This window comes from Cladophialophora yegresii (genome assembly GCF_000585515.1).
Source record: "Cladophialophora yegresii CBS 114405 chromosome Unknown aczIN-supercont1.2, whole genome shotgun sequence".
NCBI lineage: Eukaryota > Fungi > Ascomycota > Eurotiomycetes > Chaetothyriales > Herpotrichiellaceae > Cladophialophora > Cladophialophora yegresii.
Window position 1 is genome coordinate 48,725 of NW_006913046.1, and position 24,737 is coordinate 73,461.

Genomic DNA, 24,737 nt, shown 5'->3' on the forward strand with positions numbered 1-24,737 from the left:
GGCATTGGATGCCTCTGGCATTGGATGCCTCTGGCATTGGATGCCTCTGGCATTGGATGCCTCTGGCATTGGATGCCTCTGGCATTGGATGCCTCCGTCGATCAAAGCAATACGTCGATGTGGTCACAAGCAGGCACCTCCAAGGTTATTTCCGCTCAAACCTCAGAAAGGGTGTGACTCTCGGCGCTATATCCTTGATATCCTTGCGACAATGTGACGACAACGTCCAGATCCCGTGATGCCAGCTTGACGCGGATGTCTGCTCCTACGGCTGTTTCCCCCTACCTTCCCAGTTATCGATGATGTCGACTAGGGTGTCCGTCGCCTTATCCATCATCTGCTTCACTTCGTCTGACAGCTCTTCGCCATCATGTCCCTGCCCCTGGATATGTTGCTTGACCCTCTCCATCGCCTGCTTCAGACGCTGATACTCCTCGTTATTCTTGAGCCTTGGCGGTGTTGTGGGCACAATGGGCGCGAACGGGGATGCCTGTGTATACGCCTTGAGTCGAGAGTCAGTCAGACACATCTCGATTCCGATAAGGGAGGGCAGACATACCTCAGTTCTGCTTGGAGTGAAGACGCTCGATGCCTGGTTGGTGGCATTGGTATTGGCGTTACTGACGCATACAATGTCTTTGATATATGCAACGCCCGCCTTCACCATCTTGGTCATGGGGTTGTCCTTCGGCTCGCACTCGGGTACATCGTCGATGTATCGCTGGGGGATGAGCTGTTGCAATTCCTCGCGGGCCCCATGCTCAGCATCGCGACGGAGCTGCGAATACCTCGCTGGGTTCGAAGACATCTTGGTTGAACTCAGTATGATGGGAGAGAGCAGTTCAACGAATTTCGCGGTCCACTGGAGGTCGCGCTTGAGGCGTGACCGGCTGAGATCCAAGACTGGAATGTGTCGGTTTCTCATCTTGTCCGATTGCGGGTGGCTTCATAATGAAATATTTCTGAGATCTTCAGCAGATCTGACAAGGCAGTTGCTGCTGACCTTGCAGTCCTTCACGCATTCAATTCATCTGGAGTCGCGGTCACTGGACCCAACACCCTTTGTCAGGAGGCAGCGCAAATACTCGTGATCAGGCCTTGTCTTCACAGCCTGTGAGCTTGTGTTGAGCAATGGAGTCACATGCTCATCGCTCGGTTCTTTCATCCCCTTGATGTTCATCAGCTCTCCTTGTCTTGAAAATGGTCGTGTCTTCACTGAGCTTAGGGCAGGAAGATTGTTATTCGGGAAGTATTGCGTCGCTAATGCGCTGGATTGGTACGCACAGAGAGTCTCCATCACGACAGTCTCGTAAGTGAAAGAGGGGCTTGGTCATTGAAGACGAGGAGACTGGATAGGACTTTGCACAACGATTTATATATTCGTGAATTTGAGTTTGGTACACGACGTTCCTGTACAGGTGCTGTTGCCTCTGTCCATGCACACAGTTTGCGATGCTTGCAGAAGCTCTCAACACACAGTCACGACAAAGTCACGTCTTCCATATTAGCTGGCATGTCCAAATAGGAAACCGCAATGGCTGGGTGCGAGCTTGATTGTTTAGTAGAGGTTATTGATTGCTGTTGGTAGAAACCCTCAGCTCAGTCCCCTCGTCCATTTAAGCGATGCATGACCAGTTGAAGACATATGCCGACACGTTCTTGGCTTACTGTAGTCGTGATATGCACTGGCAGGCATCTCTCTCTACTCCTGCTTGATCCGGCGCCTTTTCCGGTCATCCCCCGGTCCCTGAATCTATGGGATATCTGGTTGGTTCGTTCCGAGAATCAGGCTATTATCATCGACACATGTCTACGGAGTATACCATACAAGGAACAATTTAGCGGTCCGCCCGGGCGTTCTCCCACAGGGACGCGTGGTCCTTGAAACGCAACACCGAATGGCATCCATGAGCCCTTCCCGGGCTAGGGCAGCCTATCGAGGAAAAGGACCCCGGGTTCCAGACTTCTCCGCTGGTGCAGGGTGGTGGGTTTATGGTGTTTCAGGGATCAGTCGCCTGTGATGGCCTAACCCGGCAGTGCGGCGAGCGTGCGCTCCACCACACGCTACTTGACTTCTTCAACGTGCTCTCTCTCAATGATCTCCACTGTTCCCTTTTTGTCATCCGCGCCCGCGGCATCCTCCTCGCCAGGATTGGTCTCCATCTTCTGCAGGATATCGTTCTTGACAGCATGCTCGCCGTCGAATATGACCGACACTTCTTCGAGTGTGATTTTGCTGGTTTCCGGATATGTGAAGTATACGACCACGATGGCGATGATGATGATAATGTTGATGATCAGGTAGTATTTCCAGCCGATATTCTTGAGGGCGACGGGGTTCTAGCGAGAAATGTTAGGAACTGAAGAATATTTTTGCAAGGGCAGGGACTTGCCAGGTAGTTAAAGCCTGTGATAGTCGCTTGCACGAGCAAGTTCTGCGTGCAGATGAGTTTCGGTCGGATGTCGTAGCTCATGACTTCGACAGTATATCCCGTCAAGATTCCGTTCCATGTTGTGGCGTAAAATCTGGGATAATTGGTTAGCTCGTGGCCCTTGTTGACAGAAGTATCACGATAACCCTTTCCACATTGGAATGGTGGGGCAGGGACAAGGATGACTCACGCGTTGAAGATGAAGATGAACGCAATCACAGCGGGGCCGGCATTCTTGACTCCCTCGGAAACGTACAACGCACTGCAGATTGTCCATGGCAAGAAACCGCAAAAGAGCATGCCGCTGAGGGATGTCAAGAGCATCGGCCGGCGACCAAACTTGTCGATCACGTAGGCACCCCAGAAGGCCCATCCCATGTTCCTGCGACTGTTAGTGGTCACTCGTGCAAGGCCGTGGGGACGGTTGGCACTCACCACATCGTAAGACATCCATTGATGATTGATTGATGTCGTGGATTGGTGATGCCTATGCCACTCAAAATCAACACCAGGTAGTACCCGATGATAGTCTGACCAGTAGCTTGGCTGAGGATGGAGCAAGTAACCACAATCCACGTGCGATGGCGATTACCAGGGGTACGGACAAGGTCAAGCCAACTTCTGCTACCGTGCTCCTTCTCGTACGCGAGGGTATGGACGATCTCGTTGTACTCGAAGGTCGCAAGGGGATCGGCTTCGTTGCCGCCGCAGTGCCAGTCGACGAGGGTCTTGAATGCTTCTTCATTTCGGCCTTTGGAGCACAGCCACCTCGGAGATTCTGGGACGAACCATGTAAGCGAAACCGAGATCAGGGATGGGAACATCTGGATCAGGGACACGCTGCGCCAGCTCCAGTCGCTTTTGATTGAGAGCGTTCCGAGCGTGATCCAAGCTGCCAGGGTGGCGCCGAAGTAGTACAAAGTGTTGAGCAGTGTCGATAGCTGGGCTCGATGGGTAGGGTGTGCCAGCTCAGAGACAAGCATTGGGGCAGCCGTATACTCGAAGCTCAGTCCCAGGCCGATAATACAACGGGAAACTGCAAACATAGCTATCCCCTGAGCGAAGGACTGCAGGAACACGCCGATAATGATGATGACCGCCCCGGATATAATAATCAGCCTGCGGCCGACCTTCTCGACAAGCCACCACAAGAAGAACTGTGATATGACGCCGCCGAGTCCCTGAGTGCCATTGAAGATGCCGAGCTGAGCACCTGTCGGATGATGAAAGTAGGATTGCTTGTCGGTCGTCAGCATCGTGGAGCTAAACTTTCCCTGGAGAACTCACCCAATATGTCAAGGTCTGCATTCCATTCATGATCGAGCCGTCAAGTCCGTTCGTGGCCTGCACAATGAGAACCACACAGAGCCATCCATATAATCTTCTTAGGTGTTTGTACTTGTACCATGGCTTGTCTAGCAGCTTTTGGACGTTTATGGTGGTGTCTCCTCGCTTCGTCCCGACGTGAATATGGTTCTCTTGTGGTGCCATCCTGCTCCTCTAGGAGACTGGTTTGCGTGATCGCGATACTACCTGGACCTGAAGGCAGAATCTGTGCTCGGGAGAAGAACGGCTTTCCTTTTGTACAGTTGGAACGTCCGAACCCTTGAACAGACCGACTCTCCGCATTCTCAACTACCGAGTCTGGCGTGTCCCCACCAACTCCATGGGAGTATTTCCCCCCTGCGTGGTCGCAGACGCTTGTGCAAAATATTTAGCCTAAAGCACTTGTCCCTCATGCTTGTAAGGGTTTGAAGCGATGCTCAGATGCTCGTAGCCTTTGATGTGAAGACGGTCCGGCAGTGCAGATGACTTCCGCACGGAGATGCACGGAGATGGCCCGATGGAAGAACAGTCGAACTCGTGGCGTTGGCAGCTATTGAAGTCCGGCAAAGTCTGGGTAAAAGGTAAGCGACTGGCACTGGTTGAATAATATGCTTCCAAGAAAAGATGGCTTCCGTAAGAAGACCGGGTAGTTGCATTCGCCGTCTGCAGCCGTCAATGGATCGGTACTTTTGACTGTATCAAAGACTTGGATAAAGAGAAGCATTTGCAGCCGAAGCTGGTGCTTCTCCAAACTCAAACTGGGGATCCGGGGAAAACGCGGCATGGTTCACCAGAAAGCCAACCTCCACAAAATCCGTCCCCACACGGAAACGGGCGGTCATCCTTCGGCAGGTAAGCCCTAGCGGCCACTGAAATACCATTGCCTAGTATTTTGAGCTGTGGAGGCATCGGGAAGCCAAGCGTGAATGTCAAAGCCTCAATTTAGCCTGAAGCTGGTGAGAGCGTACTTGTTATCAGCTGTCGATAGCGTCAACGGTGCTAGTCCTCTCTGGATCATTGCATTCTTTCACGGCCAATCAAGGAGGCGACAGGTCGCTTGAGTGCGATGCTGTTGCGAGTCGCTAAAGGAGTTGCCAAATGATCCCTCCCTGTAACCATGCAGCTGGACTTTGCGTAGCACAAGCGATGCCCACGTGGCAATTGGAACGGTTTGTTTGTATGGTGCTTTCACGCTCTGTGCTTTCGTGGGTGGAAAAGTAGACCTTCTTGCTAAGGTGTCTCCTGCCACCGCTTTTGCCGTGGCATGTGTGTATTGCTGGGCTATGATCCATCGAGAAGAGGAGCGGCAGGCTGGCAGAAGCGGCCCCAGCTACAATTGGCGAACTCCGCTCACTGACTGGCCACGTTCTCTGACTTGCTTACCACGCCAGGAGAGTGCCGAGGACGTGGAAGTCGACTCATGCCGTGTCGCATATGCAGGCTTGTGTATGCGAAGTGCTGCTGTCCAGCCAACATGTCTGGTTTCTCAAAGTGATAGTGTCTCTGCGCAAAACGTGAGGTTGAACAAGCTGGGGGGAAGATTGACGTACTCATGCAGACGTGTCAATTTGACCTCATCGTGTGAGGGCATTGATCGGTTGTCCCTGGCGAGCACATTCGAACCGGTCCCCTGCTCTAAGACGTGCCTGGCTTGGGTACACAATGCCTAGCAGGTCCATGATCTTCAGGATTGATTGTTCCAGATGTTCGGTGGATTTTCACTTGCTTTGTCCGTCAATATGCCACCACGAATCGCGCCCTCAGTGAGAGTGGGGCTCATCCTCAAGCCTCAGAATGGTCCATGAGCGTGAGAGATTCGTTGCGATTAGTTAGGACTTCTGCTGGCCAGGAGAATGCCAGTGGGTGTCTTAGACCTGGGGTTCAGCTACGCCGAGCTGTTATGTCACAAGATATGGCCTTTCCCTCACAAGCGTCGGAGACGTCTCCGGCATTGGGGTCTCGGTGCGCTCCAAAGCGAGTAGCAGCCAAGGACTCATAATGTCACAACTGACGCGCAGTCTCAAAGAATTCATTCGATACGGTAGAGAGTAAATAACGACTTAGCGTTGCTGGCGACAATAATCCCCCCCTTTCCAGAGAAATAGCAGAATGAGTGAACCTCTCGTCGTCAGGGGTGAGAGCAAAGCGCTCATGAAGGAGGACGGACCTGTGTTACTGCATCGCTGGCCATTTTCCATGGGTGTTGAGGAGCCAGTTGATTCTGTCATAGTAGGAGAAGTACGTGGTGCGTGCCTCGGTGCGTAGTGGAAGTGAACGAGGCTAAGGCGGCGTTCGGGACCCTGATTTGAAGCTGACAAGGCTGAACTTGATTGGCCAAGCCACCTTGACCTGCAACGCGGCGCAGGAGAAACGATCTCGACATACTCCGTACTAGGTAGAAATTATCCCTTATTCGCGGTGGCTTCACGGTCACACCGTTGCGACAGAGGCTTACTCGATACCTCGTCCGTGATCTTGCCATCCGATTCCGCCCCGTCTCAGCCCACGAAGTTTCCATCAAGATGGATTTCGAAAGCCTGAAAAGCCAGGTCAGCAACCTGACCCTCTACGACATCAAGGCCGGGGTCCGAAAGGTCCAGAATGGTATGTGTATGCATCACGCGTTGTATGTGACGCTGACATTTATATGAAGCCGTGATGAATCTGACCGAGATGGAGGCCAAGGTACGTCCGTACCCCTTGAATACTTCAAACCACCATTTCCTCATCATGCGAGCAGGTGCGAGAAGCCACGAACGGCGATCCATGGGGAGCGTCGGCAACCCTCATGCAGGAGATTGCCCAAGGCACACATAACTAGTCGGTCTCCGTTCTTGCCAGCACATTGCCTGTCTGACTGTGCCAGCCAACAACTCAACGAGATTATGCCCATGATCTACAAACGATTTACAGACAAAACCGCGGAGGAATGGAGACAGATTTACAAGGTGCGACTATCCTGTCATGTGCTGAATCTCTTCGGCTCATACACAACAGGCTCTGCAACTGCTCGAGTTCCTCTGCAAGAACGGCTCAGAGCGAGTTATCGACGATGCGCGATCACACCTCTCCCTCCTTCGGATGCTTCGACAATTCCACTACATCGATCAGAATGGCAAGGATCAGGGAATCAACGTGCGGAATAGATCTGCTGAGTTGGTCAAGCTATTGAGCGATGTTGATACTATTCGTGCAGAAAGGAAGAAGGCACGCACCAACAAAAACAAATACGGTGGTGTCGAGGGGGGGATGGGCATGAGTGGTGGTTTCTCCAGCGGTAGCCGATATGGTGGCTTCGGTAGCGAGACTGGTGGTTTCGGGGGTTATCAGGGCGAAGTCTATGGAGATGGGGGTGGCTTTGGCGGCAGAGAAACCGATTACTCTGGCACACAGCGGCGCGGTGACCAATTTGAGGAGTATGATGAGGGTGAGGATGTCGAACCCACGAGGCCCAGCAGAGCAAATACAACCACACGGCCAGCAGCACCAACAACGGCCAAGCGAGATCCCCCTAAACCAAAAGAGCCGGAGCAAGATCTTTTTGATCTGATTGACGAACCTTCAACCACCCCCGCCGCTACATCGACCGGGCTGGCAAATCTTAGCAGTGCTACGAACGACGACGACGACTTCGACGACTTTCAGTCTGCGACGAGTCCCGCAGCTCAGCCGACAGCCAACACCCTGGCAAGTCTAGTGCCACCACCAACCACTTCCACTACGACATCGGCAACACAGTTTGCTGCTCCAAAACCTGTCGCCCCTGGCCAGGCGGCAGGTCTCAGCAACATCTTCACGACCGCCTCTCCTGCTCCATCGGCCTCTTCCTCGATAATTTCACCATCGACATCGACCTTCTCTCCGCCACCTGTGCAGAAGCTTTCCCAGCCAGCTCAACCTGCCGCCTACAGGCCGACGGGTCCCAACTATTTCACCTCCGTACCTGCTTCGTCCGGTGCTCAAACCACCTTCTCGGCTACCGCTTCAACTTCGCTGAGCGGTGGCGCGACACCTTCTTATACGTCTTCACCCTCAATGGCGGCATTGGGTAAACCGGCCTCGAAACCGGCTTCGAGCACTTCCGGCGATGCTTTTGGCAGCCTGTGGAGCACTGCCAGTAACAAGGCCGGGGTCAAGAGTACAGCTTCTTCGCAGAAGGGACCAGATCTCGCGAGCATGGCCAAAGCGAAGAGTCAGGCTGGCATTTGGGGAGCCGCCTCAACGGCGACCTCGACTCCACGACCGAGAGCAACAGCACCAACACCCACAGCTGCATCGAGTCAGGGAAAGCCACTGGGAAATGGGCTGGATGACTTGCTTGGATGAATTGGTGATATTGGTGCTGATGGCAACGAAGTCGATGTCGCTTGTGCTGGGGACGCAAAAAATGTCCGTGGCCCCTCAGAGCCCTCTGTTGCGTAGATTTTTCTGAGTTTTCGGAGGTCAGCTCCGCTATTGCGCTCTCGCGACAGTGGGAGCGGCCCCTGACATGCCTCAATGGTGGCCTCGAATAGGATGCCATCTATTTGCAAGGTCCATGAGATCTAAAGGCAGGCAATGCGAGCCAGATCCGCCAGCAAGATTGCCGGGTTTCAAGCGTGTGTTAGTCGTCTAGTTTGCGACACAAGGGAATTGTTTTCCTCACAAGGCTCACAACATCTGCATCGGTTGCGCTGGTCCTGCCGCTGTTTGAAGACGCAGAACGTGGCCTTGACATTTGCGTAATAGGCAACCTCAGGGCTGCCACTCTTGCCCACAATATCGTGTATAAGGAGCGTACTGCCCCAGACTCAACCTTGCATTTCCTCATTACCTACTATCTGCTGGTATTCTTAGAACATCCTCCCTGGACTGGTGGGACCCTAAGTGCCTCAGATACGGGTCTACTCCGTACATTCAGGCCAGGTTGTCCGCTTTGGGCAACATTACTCGAAGTTTTTTTGGAGCTTGAGTTCTCCAGACCGTTGTCCCTCCGTCATTGTGCATTGGCGGCACAGCTTGGTCGATCGCCCCTGTTGCAATCGATTGCTCGTGGCCTCTTGTCACCAATCATCGCGAGGGATGAATGGTGGGGTGAAGATGCTATCGTCCCCCCAGAGTCGCAGAAAGCAATCTAGCAGTTCGCCTTCGCCCACCCATTTGGTAATGTAAGTGGCTGCGCGTTCTTCACTCCATCATCTTTATTACCCTGCTCTCCCGCTCTTCATCTATCCCAAACTCTCCTTCGTCAATGCTAACATGACCGAAAGACCTCCTCACAAGCGCTCCAAAAGCGCCAGAGTGCTCAACCTCCTCCGTAGCGACAACCTCCCAAAAGAGAGCGGTTCAGATACTGATCAGTCGCCGGTTACTACAACTACCTCCACCACTGGGCCTTTCTCCGCCAACTCACCCTTGACTCCAGTCGACGGTCCTAGATTGAGTCCATTGTCGCCCAGTGTCACCAGAACTTCACAGGTGGCCATGGACTCGAGTGAATTTTCCCGGGACTCGAACACATCACATCCAGTACAGGCAGTCCCGTCGGGCATTTCTGCTGATCAGTCCGCGTCCATCGAAGATTCCGTTCGCACCTTTCGCGTGTTCGAGGTGCTTCGCGGGAAGGACCCTGCGGCCATCGCCAAGGCGATCAAAGAGTCCATACCCTCATCTACCAACCCTTACCCCATCCCCGGCACCACGATACTTCATCTGGCTATACAATGCGCCGAACCGTCAGTGGTGGAACAGGTGCTAAGAGAAGGGCAAGGCCTGGATGTAAATGCGCAGGACAAAGAAGGAAACACGGCTCTGCATCTGGCTGCACAGCTTGGTCGAACGCCGATTGTACGAGACCTGCTTGAGGTGCCTGATGTCAATGATGCCATCTCCAACAGGCAGGGAAAGCTGCCCATTGATCTAGCTCGAACACCAGAAATCTTCCAACAGCTGCAACTGGCGCGTTCGTTATTCCTCGAAGAGAAGATCAAGGAGATACACGCAGCTTTGGCGCACAACGACTACAAAAAGTTCGAAGCCATCCTGGTCGAACCCCGGGTGGAAGGAACTCTCGATGTTAATGCCCTCGAGCTACCTACAGAGCCGGCTACTGTTCAAAGTGGAGGCACACTCCTCCATGAGGCTGCACGCAAGAAAGACATCCAGCTGGCACAGCTTTTACTGCTGCATGGCGCAGACCCATTCCGCAGGGATCGCAAAGGAAGACTTCCACAACATGTGACACAAGATGATAGAACGAAGGCCATCCTGAAGAAGTCCCCGGCGGCTGCTGCAGCACAGCGTGGAATCCAGGAGAAGGCCATTCTCGGAAACAACCCCTCTCAGTCCAGAGTTGGGGCAGGTCCCGGTGACACGAGTAAAGACGCTCGAGAAATGAAAGGTTATCTTAAAAAGTGGACCAACTACACGAGCGGGTATAAGTTGCGTTGGTTCGTTCTCGAAGAAGGCGTCCTCAGCTACTACAAGCACCAAGATGACGCGGGTTCCGCCTGTCGGGGTGCCATCAACATGCGAATCGCGAAGCTTCATATGGACCCACAGGACAAGACCAGGTTCGAGATTCATGGGAAGTCGTCGGTCAAGTACCATTTGAAGGCCAATCATGTCGTGGAAGCCAAGCGCTGGTTTTGGGCCCTCAATAATGCCATTCAGTTCACCAAAGACGAGGCAAAGGAGGATGAGAAACGGCGTACACTTGACCTGGAGAGCCTCCGCCATGTCAGAGGCGAGCCCTCGGATCAACTCAGCGCAACGAGCAGCAAACCGAAACAATCTGCACAATCACTCGGTGTGGGAGGCGCGTCATCCAAGATCAGCTTTCGCTCCGATGCCGATGGCGGATCAGCTTACGACTCTTATGACGCGAGCCTTCATGGCGACGAGCTTCAGAGAGTTCCGACTACTGCTGTAACAGATATACCGGCTGAAGAAGACGGGGATGGCGACGACGCTAGTAGCGGCGAGGTCCACCACCCCGGAAGTAAAGATGCATTCAATATCACCGCGCAATCCGCCAAGCTACAGCTTGACCTCATCGCACGGGTCTCTGATGCTTTGACCGCTCGTCAGTCCTCTGAACCTACCACGCCTCTGTCTGACCCAGATGTAACTCAGGCGCTTCTCACCTATCAAACAGCAGTGAACAGCTTGAACGGGCTGGTGGCAGATCTGTTGAAGATTGCTCGGGACCGGGACGCATATTGGCAATATCGCCTTGATAGAGATGCAGATGCTCGGCGAATGTGGGAGGAAAGTATGGCAAAGATCGCTTATGAACACGAAGACCTGAAGAAATCGATTGCTGAATCAGAGGACAAGCGCAAGCGGACAAAACGTGCCTTGAAGGAAGTCCTCGAGGGCCAATCAGTACCTGCCAGTCGTTCGGGCTCCATGCTTCAGCCAGAGTCGCCAGAACGTATCCAGTTCGCAGAAGCAGTCGATGATCAAGTGCATTTTCGACCAGAAGCCAGTAATCAAGCAAGATCACGGCGGAAGTCCGTCACCAGAGATGGCAATAGGAGAAAATCCATCATTGCGCAGTACACCGATCTCTCGGATTCAGAGTCTGGGGATGATGAAGAGTTTTTCGACGCCATCGACGAAGGCAAGGTCGAGGTTGTCGAGCCGCCACTTCTCAGCCCGCCACCCGTCCAGATACCGACAAGTGAGGAGCAGCAAAAGGAACCGTTTGGCGATGAACGAGCTCTGAAGCAAATGGAAATCGAGCCGTCATATGCAGGCTATGGAGAGGGTATCCGGAAGAAATTGAAGATGGACGCCGATAATAGGCCCAAGATTTCACTTTGGGGCATTCTCAAGTCTATGATAGGCAAAGACATGACCAAGATGACTTTGCCGGTGTCATTCAACGAGCCGACCTCGCTCTTACAACGCGTGGCGGAAGACATGGAATATGCGGATCTCCTTGACATTGCGGCAGATCGTCCCGACGCCACCGAGCGTTTGGTCTACGTTGCTGCATTCGCCGCGTCGGAATATGCCAGCACGATCGGTCGTGTTGCGAAACCTTTCAATCCTCTGTTGGGCGAGACATACGAATATGTTCGTCCAGACAAAGGATATCGATTCTTCATTGAACAAGTAAGCCATCATCCGCCGATTGGGGCCGCCTATGCCGAGTCTGCGCGCTGGGACTACTGGGGTGAATCAGCCGTGAAATCCAAATTTTACGGCAAGTCGTTTGATATAAATCCTTTGGGCACCTGGTTCTTACGATTACGCCCCTCCAATGGCGGCCCTCCGGAACTGTATACCTGGAAGAAAGTCACGAGTTCTGTGGTCGGCATTATCACTGGCAACCCTACCGTCGACAACTATGGCACGATGGAGATCAAGAATTGGACTAGCGGTGAAGTTTGCGTGCTCGAGTTTAAACAGCGAGGTTGGAAGGCTAGTTCGGCCTACCAAGTGTTTGGCAAAGTGATGGGCGTGGATGGAGTCACGAAATGGAGCATTGGCGGTCGATGGAATGACAAGATTTACGCCCGTGTCACGGAGGGATTCGAGGATGAAGCCGTGGGAGAAGGCAGAGTGCATAGCTCTGGAAAGGGAAGCCAAGATAAACAACAGGCCTTCTTAGTCTGGGAAGCACACCAACGTCCGCAGGGCATCCCATTCAACCTGACGCCCTTCGTTGTGACGTTGAACGATGTCAACGACACACTGCGTTCTCACCTTCCCCCAACCGACACGCGACTACGTCCAGACCAGCGCGCCATGGAGGATGGTGCGTATGACTTCGCTGCGACAGAGAAGAACCGCGTGGAGGAGAAGCAGCGGGCGGCGCGCAGGAAGCGAGAAGCAGCAGGCGAAGAGTGGAAGCCCAAGTGGTTCGAGAAGAAAGTCGAGCCCACCACGGGAGAAAGCTATTGGGAAACTAATGGATTGTACTGGACAAAGAGGGCTGAGAAAGATTGGAATGTCTGCGACGATATCTTCTAGGTGAAGAGCCCCGAGGATTCTTCTCCCCAGGAAGTGGACCCAAGTCGCAGGATAATTGACAGAGGCAAGGAAACCGAGGGCTAGGGGGGACGCGAACGCAATTTGGGATTGGCAGACGCTGAGCGCGAGCCAGGGAAAAAGCAGGCGGAAGATACGATCATCGACTGAGATGAAGTCGCCGATACAGTATACCTTATGAAGCTAGATGACTCGCTACCTTCTCGCCTAGTAGCCTCGTGATGTGGCCACGTTTTCTGCCCTTTCGACCTGCAGAGCATCTTGCCACTGGCCATGCTTATACGAACCCGAAGAGCCCCTCCAATGAGCCGCCTTGGTGGCGTCTGCGTCAGTCGCTCCCTATGCAGCATTTGTTTCTCTGTTGATTAGGCATCCTAAGTCTGCCAGGATGGAGATCGAATTGAGACAATGGTCTCTCTCGTCTATTGGCCAGCCATAGCTACGGCCCCCAGCGCGTATGGTCATTTCTACAGCTGCTTTGGGCAGGTACTTCCCCTTCGAAACCCCTTAGTATCCATCAAGTCGACCACTTCCGTGAGTATATAGGCGGGATCGTGCCGGCCCGTCCACCGACGGTCGCAACCTTCTTCAGCTCTATCTTCCCGCTCATCATCATGGTTGCTGAGCCCGACTTGCTGGCAATCAAGAAGGAGCTGGCGAACGACAGCAGAGATGTCGCCGATTTGTGGAATGACGCTCTCCGGAAATACAAGGGCATTGTTGGGGAGGATCTGCTACCCAAGTTTGCCAGCGTCGACGCCATGGTTCAATTCGGCACCATTGAGATGGAAAACTTCCACCAGTTCCGGCACAATCAGAAGAAGGTCGACAAGCTTCGCAGCCTCTTCATGGCAAATCTGGCCTACATCCAGAAAGGTGCGGAACAGTTGATTGCTGCTGCCACTCCAGCGTTCCCGCCGGCAGCGGCGATCGGAACAGCTCTTACATATATGCTCAGTGTTTGTGCTTGCCATGTTCCATCTCAGCAACCTTTCTTCCTGACATCGATGACAGGCATGCAAGCAAGTCTCTGCAGACTACGACGTGGTCACGGCATTCTTTGAAGACATAAATACGTTTCTCCAACGGATCACGATTCTTGAATCACGGTTACCAAGGTATCCCGCCTACCGCAACTGCCTGATGGATGTGTTCACTTCGGTGCTGGAGATGTGCGGCTTTGCCACCAAGTACATTGAGCTGGGTCGATTCAGTCAGCGTCCTGATGTCCCAGCGAACAATTTGTGTTAGTGTCTGACTTGTCACCTCCGCGCAGAGAAATGGATCTTGAACATGGTACGCGGCGAGGATGGGGAGTTGGGAGGCGCCCGAAAGAAGATGGACACATCTCTTTCTCGCCTCCAGTCTGCTACCGAGTACGCCATCCTCGGCAACACCGAAGAATTGCGGCGCATGAACTCGGACCTCCAGCAAAACCAGGACATGCAGACCAAGATGATGGAAGACCAGACTCGGATGCTTGAGGACGTGATGCGGAGTCAGGATTCCGTTCTTTGCGACCTTCAAAATATCCAGAAGCTTCTGGTCAAGTTTGAAGAGCGACGACGAGAGGATACGCCCAAACAGCGAGTTGCGACTAAGGCGTCTGGCCAGAACAAGCAGCCGCCCACATCGAATCAGGTCCGCAGCTTCTTCGAGGATTCGCTAAACCCAGCCCACGAATACCACAATATCAAGGAATCCTTCATTGCTGATACGTGCACTTGGATCTTCGAAGAGCCGCTGTGGCAGAGCTGGCTCACCCGGGAGCAAGGCAAGGACAGTCCGCGGATGATCGCATTGCTAGGGTCAGCTGGTTCGGGCAAGAGTCATCTTGCGGTGAATATCCACGACCAGCTTGTTAACGTCGCAGAAAAAGACACCACGACGAATACCTGCGTTGCCCATTTCTACTTCCGGGAGTCAACTAAAGACCTCAACGAGGTGTACAAAGCAGTCAACTGGACCGTCATGCAAATCGCAGAACAGAATGCTGTACTCTGCGAGAAGATCTGTGTCGAGCTACAGCGAGATGATCTCGAAATAGATCGCTGGAATTGGAAAGATGTCTGGAGCAAGCTGGTTCAACCCTGCTTCACTCCACCCATGAAAGCTCGTCTTTGTGTCGTATGGGACGGCTTGGACGAGCTTCCGGAGATGGAGCAGCAGAATTTAACCGATCTCTTCACATTGATGAAATACACGGCTAACCTGAACGTTATGTTCGTTTGCACCAGCAGGGAAATGCTAAAAGACCTCCTTAGCAAGGCTGGTGCCCATTTCATTGAGGTGACCAAGGAAAAGCAGCTCCCTGATCTCAAGGCCCTGATTTGGCAGCATCTGAACAACGATAGTGGGCTTCGCAAGTTCAGCAAGTACATGAAGCAGAGGATCTCGAGCACGCTGGAGGACAAGGCTGATGGTAAGCGTTTTCGGGCTACAAGGAGCTTGCACTGACAGTCGGAGGGATGCTGTACGCCGAACATCTACTCCGCCAGTTCAGCATCTTCGGCAGAGAACCTCTTGTTCTCAAAGCACTGGAAGAGCATATGCCAGAAGGCTTGGAGGGCTTTACCTTAACATGGTCGCCGACCTGCAACACCATACTCCAGCGGATGAACTCCACGCCATGAAGACTCTGTTGTGCTGGTTGGCTTATTCGTACCGTCCGTTGACCCTAGCCGAGTGCCTGTCCATTCTGGAAATCACATCTGAAACCTCGTTCGACCTGGAGCGAGAACTCCAAGGCAGACAGCTGGCAAGATTCCTTCGACTGGGAGACCTCGAAGAACGTATGACCGGCAGTGCAGCTGAAGATATCAAACTAAGCCTCCAAACCCAGAACAAGTCGGACGCTCCGTTCAACGACGGAGACTTGCCCTTGAAGTTCCAGGAACGCTCCATGGCAGGTTTCTTCCGTGGCGGAGAGACGGGGCTAAGAACCCTTGGCAAGGACGGGCATTGCGAGATATTCATCGTCTGCTCCGACATCCTTTGTGGCCGGATGCCCAACGCTCATGCAGCCCTCCGTCAGTATGCCGCTATAAACGCGATGGTCCATCTTAGCTGGGTATCATTGAAAGATCACACGGAGCATGACAGGATCCGAGCCTTGAACGCATTAGGAAACCTGATGAGCAATGAGTCCCATGCTGCTACGACCTTGGAGGCTCTCGGCGTGGACTACGAAGAGATCAACGAAGGTTTCGCAAGTGGTGTCCTGATGTTCAACATGGCTTATGCGGCGAAAATGGCGGTCGCACTCCCTGGTAAAGTGAGCTCGAGCACCTCGAAATGGGCGGCTAGTGTGGCCGCAGATGTTCGTGTTGCATTCGATCCTCTCGCGAGAGGACATGTTGCGAACTGGTTCCAGGCCAAGGATGCAAAGGCCGCCCTCCTCTCGTTCGCTTTCGCGCACAGCGCCATCGCCATGGTACGTATAAAATTTCCTCATATTGCAGTGAGCATGGTGTTTCATGAGACGATCCGACTTCGACTTTGATATCACACGTGGCCCTTCCGATCTTGGCGAAGTGGTCTTCGATTATGGCCATCCTACAACACACCGATATGGTCAATCCTGTCTTTCTCAATGGTCACGCTCTTCAACCGCACCTGGAAAGTGTGCGCGTCGGCTAGATATGCTCTACAACATCATTTTGTATCTCATGTGCCCGAGATTGAACACCACCACCATTTGAAGCCATACAAGTGAATCCATCATATTTTCTAAGCCGGAATGGCTTCTGCTATACGCTTGCATCTTCCCATCAAACCCGCCTGATCGACGGAGCTTCTAACCGCGTGAGCTGGATCATTTGTAACTCGAATTTACTGACTGGAATTTATACTTTGAAGAAGCGCACCGTCGATGCCAGCCAGACAGGCAACTCCGAAACGGACAGCCACGACGACAAAAACGCTGACGAGGAGCAGCCCGACTATACAACCAAGCAGATTCTCGCTGTCTTCAACTGCTTCGATGACATCCCAAAGGACGCCAACGCTTACCTTGTCGTGGCCATGGTACTTGAGGAATCCGACGACCATGCCTCAGCACTTACCTATGGCCTTCGCGCATTGGAAATGTGCGTGGATCCCGTTCTGCGCTTCCGGATACTCGATCTGCTAGCCACAATCTACCTCCATAAGAAGTAAAAGCCAATTGCTTACGAGACCATACGCAAGGCTTTTGCCAATCCTCCATCGTTACAGCCAAAGCTCCTTCGTGCTGGGCTTGTCACTCGCGCGAAAGCCGAAGTTGCGGTCGGTAAGAAGGACGAGGCAATTGCGTCGTACGAAGAAGCTCGCCTGGCGGATCCGGAAGAGCCATTACCAGGCTTCAACCTCAAGTCTGCGTTCAACGCGTGTTTGTCGAAGAAGGACGACGCCATGCTCGTGGAGCTTGTGAAGAACTGGAAGCCCATGGAGCGTCTTGCTTGGATGACTTGGGATCTCGACCGGGTTGGAAATGACGACCACGACGAGCTCCGAAGAGCCGCCACCCGAGCAGGGCAACAAGAGTACCTGTACCAAGCGTACGACGAGGTACTCAAGTTGCTCGACACCGTGGCTGCGGCTGCTCCGATTCGCTACCATCTCGCAATCACACACTGGGAAGTAGGATTAGATATCGAGGCAGCAAAAGCCTTGATCAACGAAACCCTGGACACGAGTTCGGACGGATATCGTTTCGCCCTTACCAACGAGGATCCAGCCTACACACTAGTTTGCGCCGTCCTCTTCATGTCCGAACTGATTTATGAGCAGTATCGCACAACTTCCGACCCATCGGTCAAAGCTCAACTGTACGCCGAGATCCAGAGCCTCACCAAGAGACCGCTCGCACAGTCGGTTACATCCCTCAAATCCGAGCTAACACACCATCCCCTCACAATCGCGCGAATGTCACGTAAGATGGCCACGGCTCGAGAGTTCCAAGATATCATGGAGCACTCTTTCAACGTCTGCTATGACGCTCTGACCGACAATGTGGGATGGAATGACTTTCGAAATCTTAACGAGCTTGCCGCCGTCATTTCCAGCCTAGAGGGACTCGAGAAGGAGGCACAGATTCTGTTTTCAGCTCAATTTTCCAAGCTGGACCCATCGGTCAAAGAGAACGGCGAGGAGTCAGAAGCAGACGACGAGGAAGAAGAAGACCCCGACGAAAGTGAGGACGATAGTGTTAATGACGGTAGCGACCATGACGACCATGACAATGACGACTATCCGCTCCCAACCGACGAAGGCGACCTTGCCGGCGCCTGGGTCGAGTGCAGCGGAGAGTGCATGCCGGCCCAGATGTGGCGCGCGTGGAAAGGGCGCCCAATGTACTTTTGCACAATATGCTGGAACGTATTTCTGTGCGAAGACTGCTACCACAAGCGGCAAGGATACAATCAACAAGGAGGAGACACGGCATGTAGGGAAAAGGTCGGCACCGTATATTGTGGGACGAACCACAGCTATATCACGCCAATCCCAGGCTGGAAAGGCATCAAGGATGGCGTGATGAACATCCAAGGTCAGAATGGCGAGGAGACCACAAGTGTGAAGTTCAGGGATTGGTTGGAGGAGTTGAAAACCGTCAAGTGGAAACAGGCTTGGGAGCGGTTCTGGTTGAAGGAGGAATGATACAGCTGGCCTCAAGATGTTTGGTTTGGGAACTCCTGTGCCTATCAAATGTTAAACAAGGGCTTTACGCGGGAAGCTACACATCGCAACCCAGTGAACCATTCCAGTGCATTGGGCCGGACCAGTTTACAAGGTAGGAAAGCAAACGAGGAGCAAAACCGTAGAACAATGTGGATTCTTTCACGACAAAAACTCATCTGCTTCGAACTTTGGCCTAGCATCCCCCAGAAGACCAGCCTTTGTCTTCTGCAGAGCAAAAGAACTTCTGCCGGTCTCTGCGCCAGTCCAATCTATCAAATTGCCGGCACAGCGAGAGACAAGGATTTGTGTGGAGATGCGAACTTGATCATCGGTCGACTTTAAGAGTCTGGAGCATATACGGATCAATATGCAGCCCAGCCTTCTCAGACAACCGTGGATGTACGCGTGCATTTTCTGGCGAAAGGCCGCATATTTGGGGAAAGACTGTCTCTAAGCCTTGGTTCAACATCTAAAATGATAGTTGCAGCAAAAACAGCGTTGCCGGCGCGTATGAGCAATGCGTCGGGGTTCAAGACAAATGTATATAGTTGTGGTTCAATTTGTGTGTGGATGTGCAGAAGAAGCGAATGCAGGCGTACCCGAGGCGGGCCCAAAGGTTCGGTCATCCAGATAAAAGATAGAGAGAAGAGCCCAGGTGGAGATGATCAACTTTTCATTTGCTTGCTACTTGACTTTTGATGGTCGTGGCTCGCACCAGCAAAGCACGCTTCCGCTCTTGTGAATGCATCTGTTCATGTCTGTGATTGTGTGCATGATCCGTACTCTCTGAAACATGTTGCCTCCTTCCGGCCAGCAGTCTATGATGGTTGACTGTGCACTTTTGTATTTGACGAACCGCTGGTGCGAAGTCTCATCGTCGCTCGTGTCTATTTGGAAGCTCCGCAGTCGACGATGGTTGGCTTGACCTTGTGCTTGACTTGGCCGGAGCCAGAACCAGTTGCCTCGAGTTTCTTGACGATGTCCAGGCTCTGAGTATCAGCGACCTCGCCAAAGACAACGTGCTTGCCATCCAGCCAAGAGGTGACGACGGTGGTGATGAAGAATTGGGAGCCGTTGCTAGAGGATGGAGGTCAGTATCAACAAAGCACAGTTTGCAGACCGTAATGTCTCAAACTCACGTATTGGGTCCAGCGTTGGCCATGGACAGGATACCAGGTTTGGTGTGAGCTCTCTTGAAGTTCTCGTCTGCGAACTTTTCGCCATAGATTGACTTGCCACCAGTGCCCTAGTGGATCTGTCAGCGTGTGCTCTGGACCAAGCTCTTTTGCGTTGAGTGTTGACGGACATTACCACGGGTGAAGTCACCACCTTGCAACATGAATTGAGGGATGATGCGGTGGAAAGACGAGCCCTTGTAGCCGAAGCCCTTCTCACCGGTGCAGAGAGCACGGAAGTTTTCGGCAGTTTTGGGGACTACATCATCGTAGAGATTGAAGTTGATGCGGCCGCGGTGAGCTGTAGATGAGAGCAAGCATTAGCCGCGGAGCCATGAGCCGGAGGGGTGACAGGAACGCCGATGATGAGGAGAGGACGGATCAGAAGTGCTAATTGTGAAGAGCACGGTGTAGGGAGAAGTAACATACGAGGAGGTGGAGCTTGACCAGCGCGTTCGGCATCAGCTCGTTGCTTGTCAAGGGCCGCGTCGGACCACTCGACCTCAAACCAAGCAGTCATACCCATGGCTGCGGACGATGAAGAGAATTGTCGTGTTGGGAATGAGAGACGGTGGGTGAGTTTTGGATGAGGACGACTTGAAAGAAAGATCGAGGGCGGGGTGGATTGAAATCTGAGAAAAGACCTCAGCGCACAGGCAGGAGGGGCAGACATTTCACGGAGTAATGAGGGGTGGACGATCTGCAAGTGAATTCCAGTTGGTACCGGCTGCAAGGTGGGATGCAGTGAAGGCGCAGGCAAGGGTCTTGGGTGGTGGAGTGGCGGTCCGTTGGATTGAGCTGCACGTGATGTGTCGGTGAAGATAGCTGAAAAGATTTCATCAGCCCGATTCACCCAGCAGGGCATCAATGTCGTAGGTGTCTCCTGTCTGATAATGCCCAGAACTGTGAGGATAGTAGACTTACTGACTGTTTCTATCCAAGATAAAAGCCCAATACTCCGTACAGTCGCTGAGTTGATACCTAGAATTTGATTTCGAAGCTGTCCAATGATGCTAGACACAAGCTGCAATGATGACCAGATCACTTTCCAATCCGCACAGCCGGCAACCCGATGTCCACCTTAGGAATGTCGGAGTACTAATACACAAGTAAATGTACAATGGGAAAGGTCGGAAATACAAGTCCAGTTAGAGATCAGACTGAGGAGAGCTGATGAGAAAGGGACAGTTGGCCCAGCAAACTGGAAGTATGGCAGGTCCCCGGCCAATCAAATGTCGTGCTAAGGATGGAAAGGGGTTGACTGGCCGAACACTGAAGCAACACGTAGCCACGTCCGACATTCATGAGGTGCTTACGATCAATTATATCGATACGTTCGTACAGTATATGCCGCTCGAATGCGGCTCTGTAGCTAATAGGCCGTTGAATCTCTATCGTATTGGGTCGGTATGATGGTTCAACTGAAATCATCGTCGGCGCCTCTTCCCGGGCCAGCTTCAATGGCCATCACCCTCGACACCAACTCCTTGGTCTCTCGTGCAATTCGGAACGCAAGAGGAGGTAGCTGCTGCAAATTCTCCTTTTCAGGCGTCAATTCTTTGCTGACCTGCGACATCTGCTCCCGGCAGTTTTGCAGGATTGTCACAATAGGCCCTGACTTCTCCCTCAGTGTCGTTTGGTATGAGGAGGGCTCATTGCCCGTTCTGTCCACGGAATTGATAATGTCCTCAATCGTGCTGGAGATGGTGGTCATGTGCAGTTGAATGGTGGGCATGGCATCGTTGTTCCGAACAGAATCGACCAAGGAAGTGATAGACTTGACGAGCCCATCAGTTCGATCTTCGAGATACATCTGCGCATTGTTAGCGTCAAGTCTCCTGCACCTTCGCGCTGGACCCACCTTGAGATCCTCGAGGTCGGCCTCCTCCTGGCTGCTTGCATAGCCTCCTTTAATTCCTAAGCCGGCACCGGCGACAAGGTTGGAATCATGGCGCAGGTGTGAATTTGAACCGCTTCGGTTGGGTGCATTTCTGCTGGCGGACGGCGTGCTGAGAGCACTGTAGATGCTCTCAATTTCGCTCCGCCTTCTCAAGGTCTCGGCAATATTGAAATATCCATTGCTCTGCAGAGACTCCAAGTTGGGCTCATCGTCATGTCCCAATTCCCCAGCAGGTGTAGGGCGTATCTTCACGGAGTGAAGCAAATCAACTACAGCGGCCGTCAAATGCGAGGCCGCTGCGTCCAGAAGACTGACAGGCGACAGTCCACTTGCAGAAGCAAAATTCTTGGACGCAGTGATGAGATTGTTTGCTGTTGCCGACACCTTACTCTTGAGCTTGCTCCTCCGTTTGCTTGCCTCATCGTCCTTTGCTGCCGATGAGCCTGACTCGATGTCAGATGTAATTCCGCGTACTGCCACTACCACTATTTTCATGTGATCAAGCACTGCGGCAGGGTTATCGGACCTCGCAATCTGGAGCAGCTCGTCGATGGCCATCTGGAATTTCGTGACGTTGACGTCCCTGACCAGTCCGTCACGGTCTTGAAGAGCCACGGCGTGCTTACTGGCGTCGGTACGGGGAATGTCAAGGCCCAGAGAGCTTGCGCGCACGTTCCTAACTTGCGCCTTGGCTCTGACATACCGACTTTTCCAGTTCTTGACTTCGTCTTCCAGCTTCTGCACTTCTGCTTGCAACTTTTCCTCCTTTTCGAAATTGCCTCCACCAGATTCCGTCAAGGTCCTCATTTCCTCTAGGTATGCCTGACCTTGTCGGCTCACTTCGTTGGTCAGCTGTTGCTGTTGTGCCAGCTGTTCCTCCAGAACCCCATGATCCTGTTCGAGTTTGAGGTACTTCGTCTTCCAGAGAACGTTCTCCCCACTGTAGTGTGGCTGCTCAGCTCTCAGCTTCTCGATCTCGTCCTGGAGCGACTTATTCAAGTTTTCTGCTTCCTCCAACTTCTTCTCTAGATCCTGTTTTGTTATGACCCATTCTTCGCCCTTAATCTTCAGTTGATTAAGTTCCGCATCCTTGAGTTCCAGGTTGGACTCCAGTCTGGAGACCTTGTCCTGGAGCTCAGTCAATGCTGGCAGGCTGGGTTTCGTGGAATTCGTGCTTACGCCACTCTGCGATGTGGCAGCCGTATCTCTATCGCTCCTGGGGCTGGCAAAAGAGCTTTCGAGGGCAAAAGCATCGCTGGACCTGTCATATTTTGAATCTCCCTGGGAATCGTCTTCGTCCTCGACCATCGTACTTTTGTTGGGGGTGATTGTGTTGCTCTGAAACTGCTTGGGCATCGGTCTTCCAAGGTCCGCAAGCGTAGGAGGATTCTCAATAGGCGGAAGACTGGACACTGATTCTTGCCTTTGAGAGTAGCCTTGTGCGCCTGAGCCGCCAAAAGTCTGGGCTCGGGAAGGGAGCCCGAAGCCGTTTGGTTGTGGAGGACCATCTCTTGATGGCGGAGCCGGACCTCTAGATTGAGAGCGCGAACTATCCCTCCTACCGCCATCAGGCCGCTGGAATTGTGGAAATCTGCGCTCCAACTCGCAAAAGACGTCCGTCGACAGATCGCGGAACCGGGGCGTCTGCAGAGAGGAGAGCTTTTGTCTGGCCTGATTCCGCTTCTCGTGAAAGTCTGGTCGTGGTTGTAAGAAAGGAGGCACGTTCTGTTGACGGGGCGGGCGACCTGGGAGAGGTGCCAAGGCCTGCCTTCTTTGCAACTCGTCAAAAACATCGGTACTCAGTTCATGGAATTGAACAGGCGACAATCGCAAGAGCTTATCCCGAGCCTTGTTAGGACGAGGAGGAGCCTGAGAAGCGCCCTTGAGAAACCCTTTTAGGACGGTATAGTGTTGAAATAATTCCGCCTCCATCCGCCTGTATTTTCTGCTTTGCTCGTCCGATAACGTGCCATCACTCGAGCGGGAATTGGCAATCGATGCAGTGCGCGAAGAACCCCTAGACCCCGACTCGGAAGGGCGCCGTTGTCCCATGGGATCGAGCTGGGGAGGTGTAAAGTTCATGCCGCTGCCATTGGGAGGGCGCGCGTAAGGGCCGGGTGGTCTCGCGGGACCGAATTCATCCCCGGGCACGTTAAGAGGTTGAGGTTGGTATCCACCATCGTTCCGCGACAGTTGATTGTAATTGTTGACGCCAGACCATTCGCTGGCGGTTGAGACAGGGGACAACTCAGGTGCTCGAGGGAGGGAGGATAAGGCCGCCTGCATATTGTAGACGCATCGACTGCGACAGTCAAGGTTCGGACAAAGGAGAAGCTGCGTAGCCTTTGCTACAGTCTCTTCGCTTGTGTGGGAAAGAGGTATGTGAGGCACGAAATGTAACAAGGTCGGTAGCGGTGCAACGGGTCAAAGAGCGGACGAGGGTGGCTGGATTCGACGCTCTCTGAGATGCTGTATCCTCCGAAGGTCAGCCCGGACTGTCCAGCAGACGGCAATGGGTGTAAACGAGCGTGGTGTTGACTTGGGCAATGGAGAGGAGGTAAATGGCAGTGTGTAGGCACGGAATCGAAATCGGGAGAGTGCGACTGTGGTGCAGCAATAGTCTGTCTCCAAAAAGCGCAGGCTCGACAGTGGGCTCACAGGCGTGACAGGCTCACTGGATCACTGGCCGGATGACTTGCAGCCAATTGGTGACGGCCTTTGTGGTTAAGAGGGCGAGCCCATTGTTTGCGGCGGAAGCAGATCAAAGTACGGAGTAACTGACGCTTCTTTATTCCCCTCCCTTGCCTCTATATTACGGTCTACTGCCTCTATTGGCCCAGTCCTCGTTGTATATGCCGGGTAACTCGTTCTTCGCCATGGGAGACGCATACGATGGCCATCCAGAACACCAGCATCCAGATCTAAAACTTTTTTTGGACCCCCTTACTGACCCAGCCCCAATACAACCCAGATCCACCTGATCTGACGCGCCGGCGGAATCTCCACTATCAAACAAAGGATGCGCGACACTTAAGCTTTGATGTTTTCAGAGTGGTAAATCACTGCTCCAACTCCAAATCTTCAGGCTTCTTTGGCGCCAAAAGAACCACAAATTGGACGTCCCTGGCGCCTTGCCGCTTGGTGGCGTCTACCATCGGTGTGCTCTGGGCTGTTGCCAGTGAAGACATTCATTATGCTTTCAGAACACCGTACGAACTAGGCTAACGACAGCGGCTAATGATGATCGCTCATCTTCTCTATCGTGTA

General features: G+C 53.0%; 7 protein-coding genes across 7 annotated transcripts; 3 read left to right on the forward strand and 4 right to left on the reverse strand.

The window, feature by feature from the left end:
- Positions 1 to 265: 265 nt before the first annotated feature.
- A1O7_01945 (uncharacterized protein) lies at positions 266 to 808 on the reverse strand (the record flags this gene model as incomplete). Its single annotated transcript, XM_007755981.1, has 2 exons — positions 266 to 502; positions 560 to 808. 2 exons carry the CDS (start codon positions 806 to 808, stop codon positions 266 to 268), a joined length of 486 nt encoding a protein of 161 aa, XP_007754171.1.
- A 1,256-nt stretch (positions 809 to 2,064) lies between these two features.
- On the reverse strand, positions 2,065 to 3,923 carry A1O7_01946 (uncharacterized protein; the record flags this gene model as incomplete). Its single annotated transcript, XM_007755982.1, has 5 exons — positions 2,065 to 2,340; positions 2,427 to 2,526; positions 2,623 to 2,814; positions 2,868 to 3,670; positions 3,720 to 3,923. 5 exons carry the CDS (start codon positions 3,921 to 3,923, stop codon positions 2,065 to 2,067), a joined length of 1,575 nt encoding a protein of 524 aa, XP_007754172.1.
- A 2,357-nt stretch (positions 3,924 to 6,280) lies between these two features.
- A1O7_01947 (uncharacterized protein) lies at positions 6,281 to 8,084 on the forward strand (the record flags this gene model as incomplete). Its single annotated transcript, XM_007755983.1, has 5 exons — positions 6,281 to 6,362; positions 6,412 to 6,443; positions 6,499 to 6,578; positions 6,625 to 6,706; positions 6,756 to 8,084. 5 exons carry the CDS (start codon positions 6,281 to 6,283, stop codon positions 8,082 to 8,084), a joined length of 1,605 nt encoding a protein of 534 aa, XP_007754173.1.
- A 912-nt stretch (positions 8,085 to 8,996) lies between these two features.
- On the forward strand, positions 8,997 to 12,719 carry A1O7_01948 (uncharacterized protein; the record flags this gene model as incomplete). The annotated part of the gene is made up of 1 exon (XM_007755984.1): positions 8,997 to 12,719. The coding sequence occupies one exon, from the start codon at positions 8,997 to 8,999 to the stop codon at positions 12,717 to 12,719; it is 3,723 nt and encodes a 1,240-aa protein (XP_007754174.1).
- A 632-nt stretch (positions 12,720 to 13,351) lies between these two features.
- Positions 13,352 to 18,374, forward strand: A1O7_01949 (uncharacterized protein; the record flags this gene model as incomplete). Its single annotated transcript, XM_007755985.1, has 7 exons — positions 13,352 to 13,696; positions 13,752 to 13,950; positions 14,014 to 15,159; positions 15,236 to 16,170; positions 16,272 to 16,361; positions 16,596 to 16,829; positions 16,899 to 18,374. The coding sequence occupies 7 exons, from the start codon at positions 13,352 to 13,354 to the stop codon at positions 18,372 to 18,374; spliced, it is 4,425 nt and encodes a 1,474-aa protein (XP_007754175.1).
- A 908-nt stretch (positions 18,375 to 19,282) lies between these two features.
- A1O7_01950 (peptidyl-prolyl cis-trans isomerase, mitochondrial) lies at positions 19,283 to 20,096 on the reverse strand (the record flags this gene model as incomplete). The annotated part of the gene is made up of 4 exons (XM_007755986.1): positions 19,283 to 19,472; positions 19,535 to 19,641; positions 19,702 to 19,871; positions 20,000 to 20,096. The coding sequence occupies 4 exons, from the start codon at positions 20,094 to 20,096 to the stop codon at positions 19,283 to 19,285; spliced, it is 564 nt and encodes a 187-aa protein (XP_007754176.1).
- An 891-nt stretch (positions 20,097 to 20,987) lies between these two features.
- A1O7_01951 (uncharacterized protein) lies at positions 20,988 to 23,756 on the reverse strand (the record flags this gene model as incomplete). Its single annotated transcript, XM_007755987.1, has 2 exons — positions 20,988 to 21,383; positions 21,432 to 23,756. The coding sequence occupies 2 exons, from the start codon at positions 23,754 to 23,756 to the stop codon at positions 20,988 to 20,990; spliced, it is 2,721 nt and encodes a 906-aa protein (XP_007754177.1).
- Positions 23,757 to 24,737: the final 981 nt, after the last annotated feature.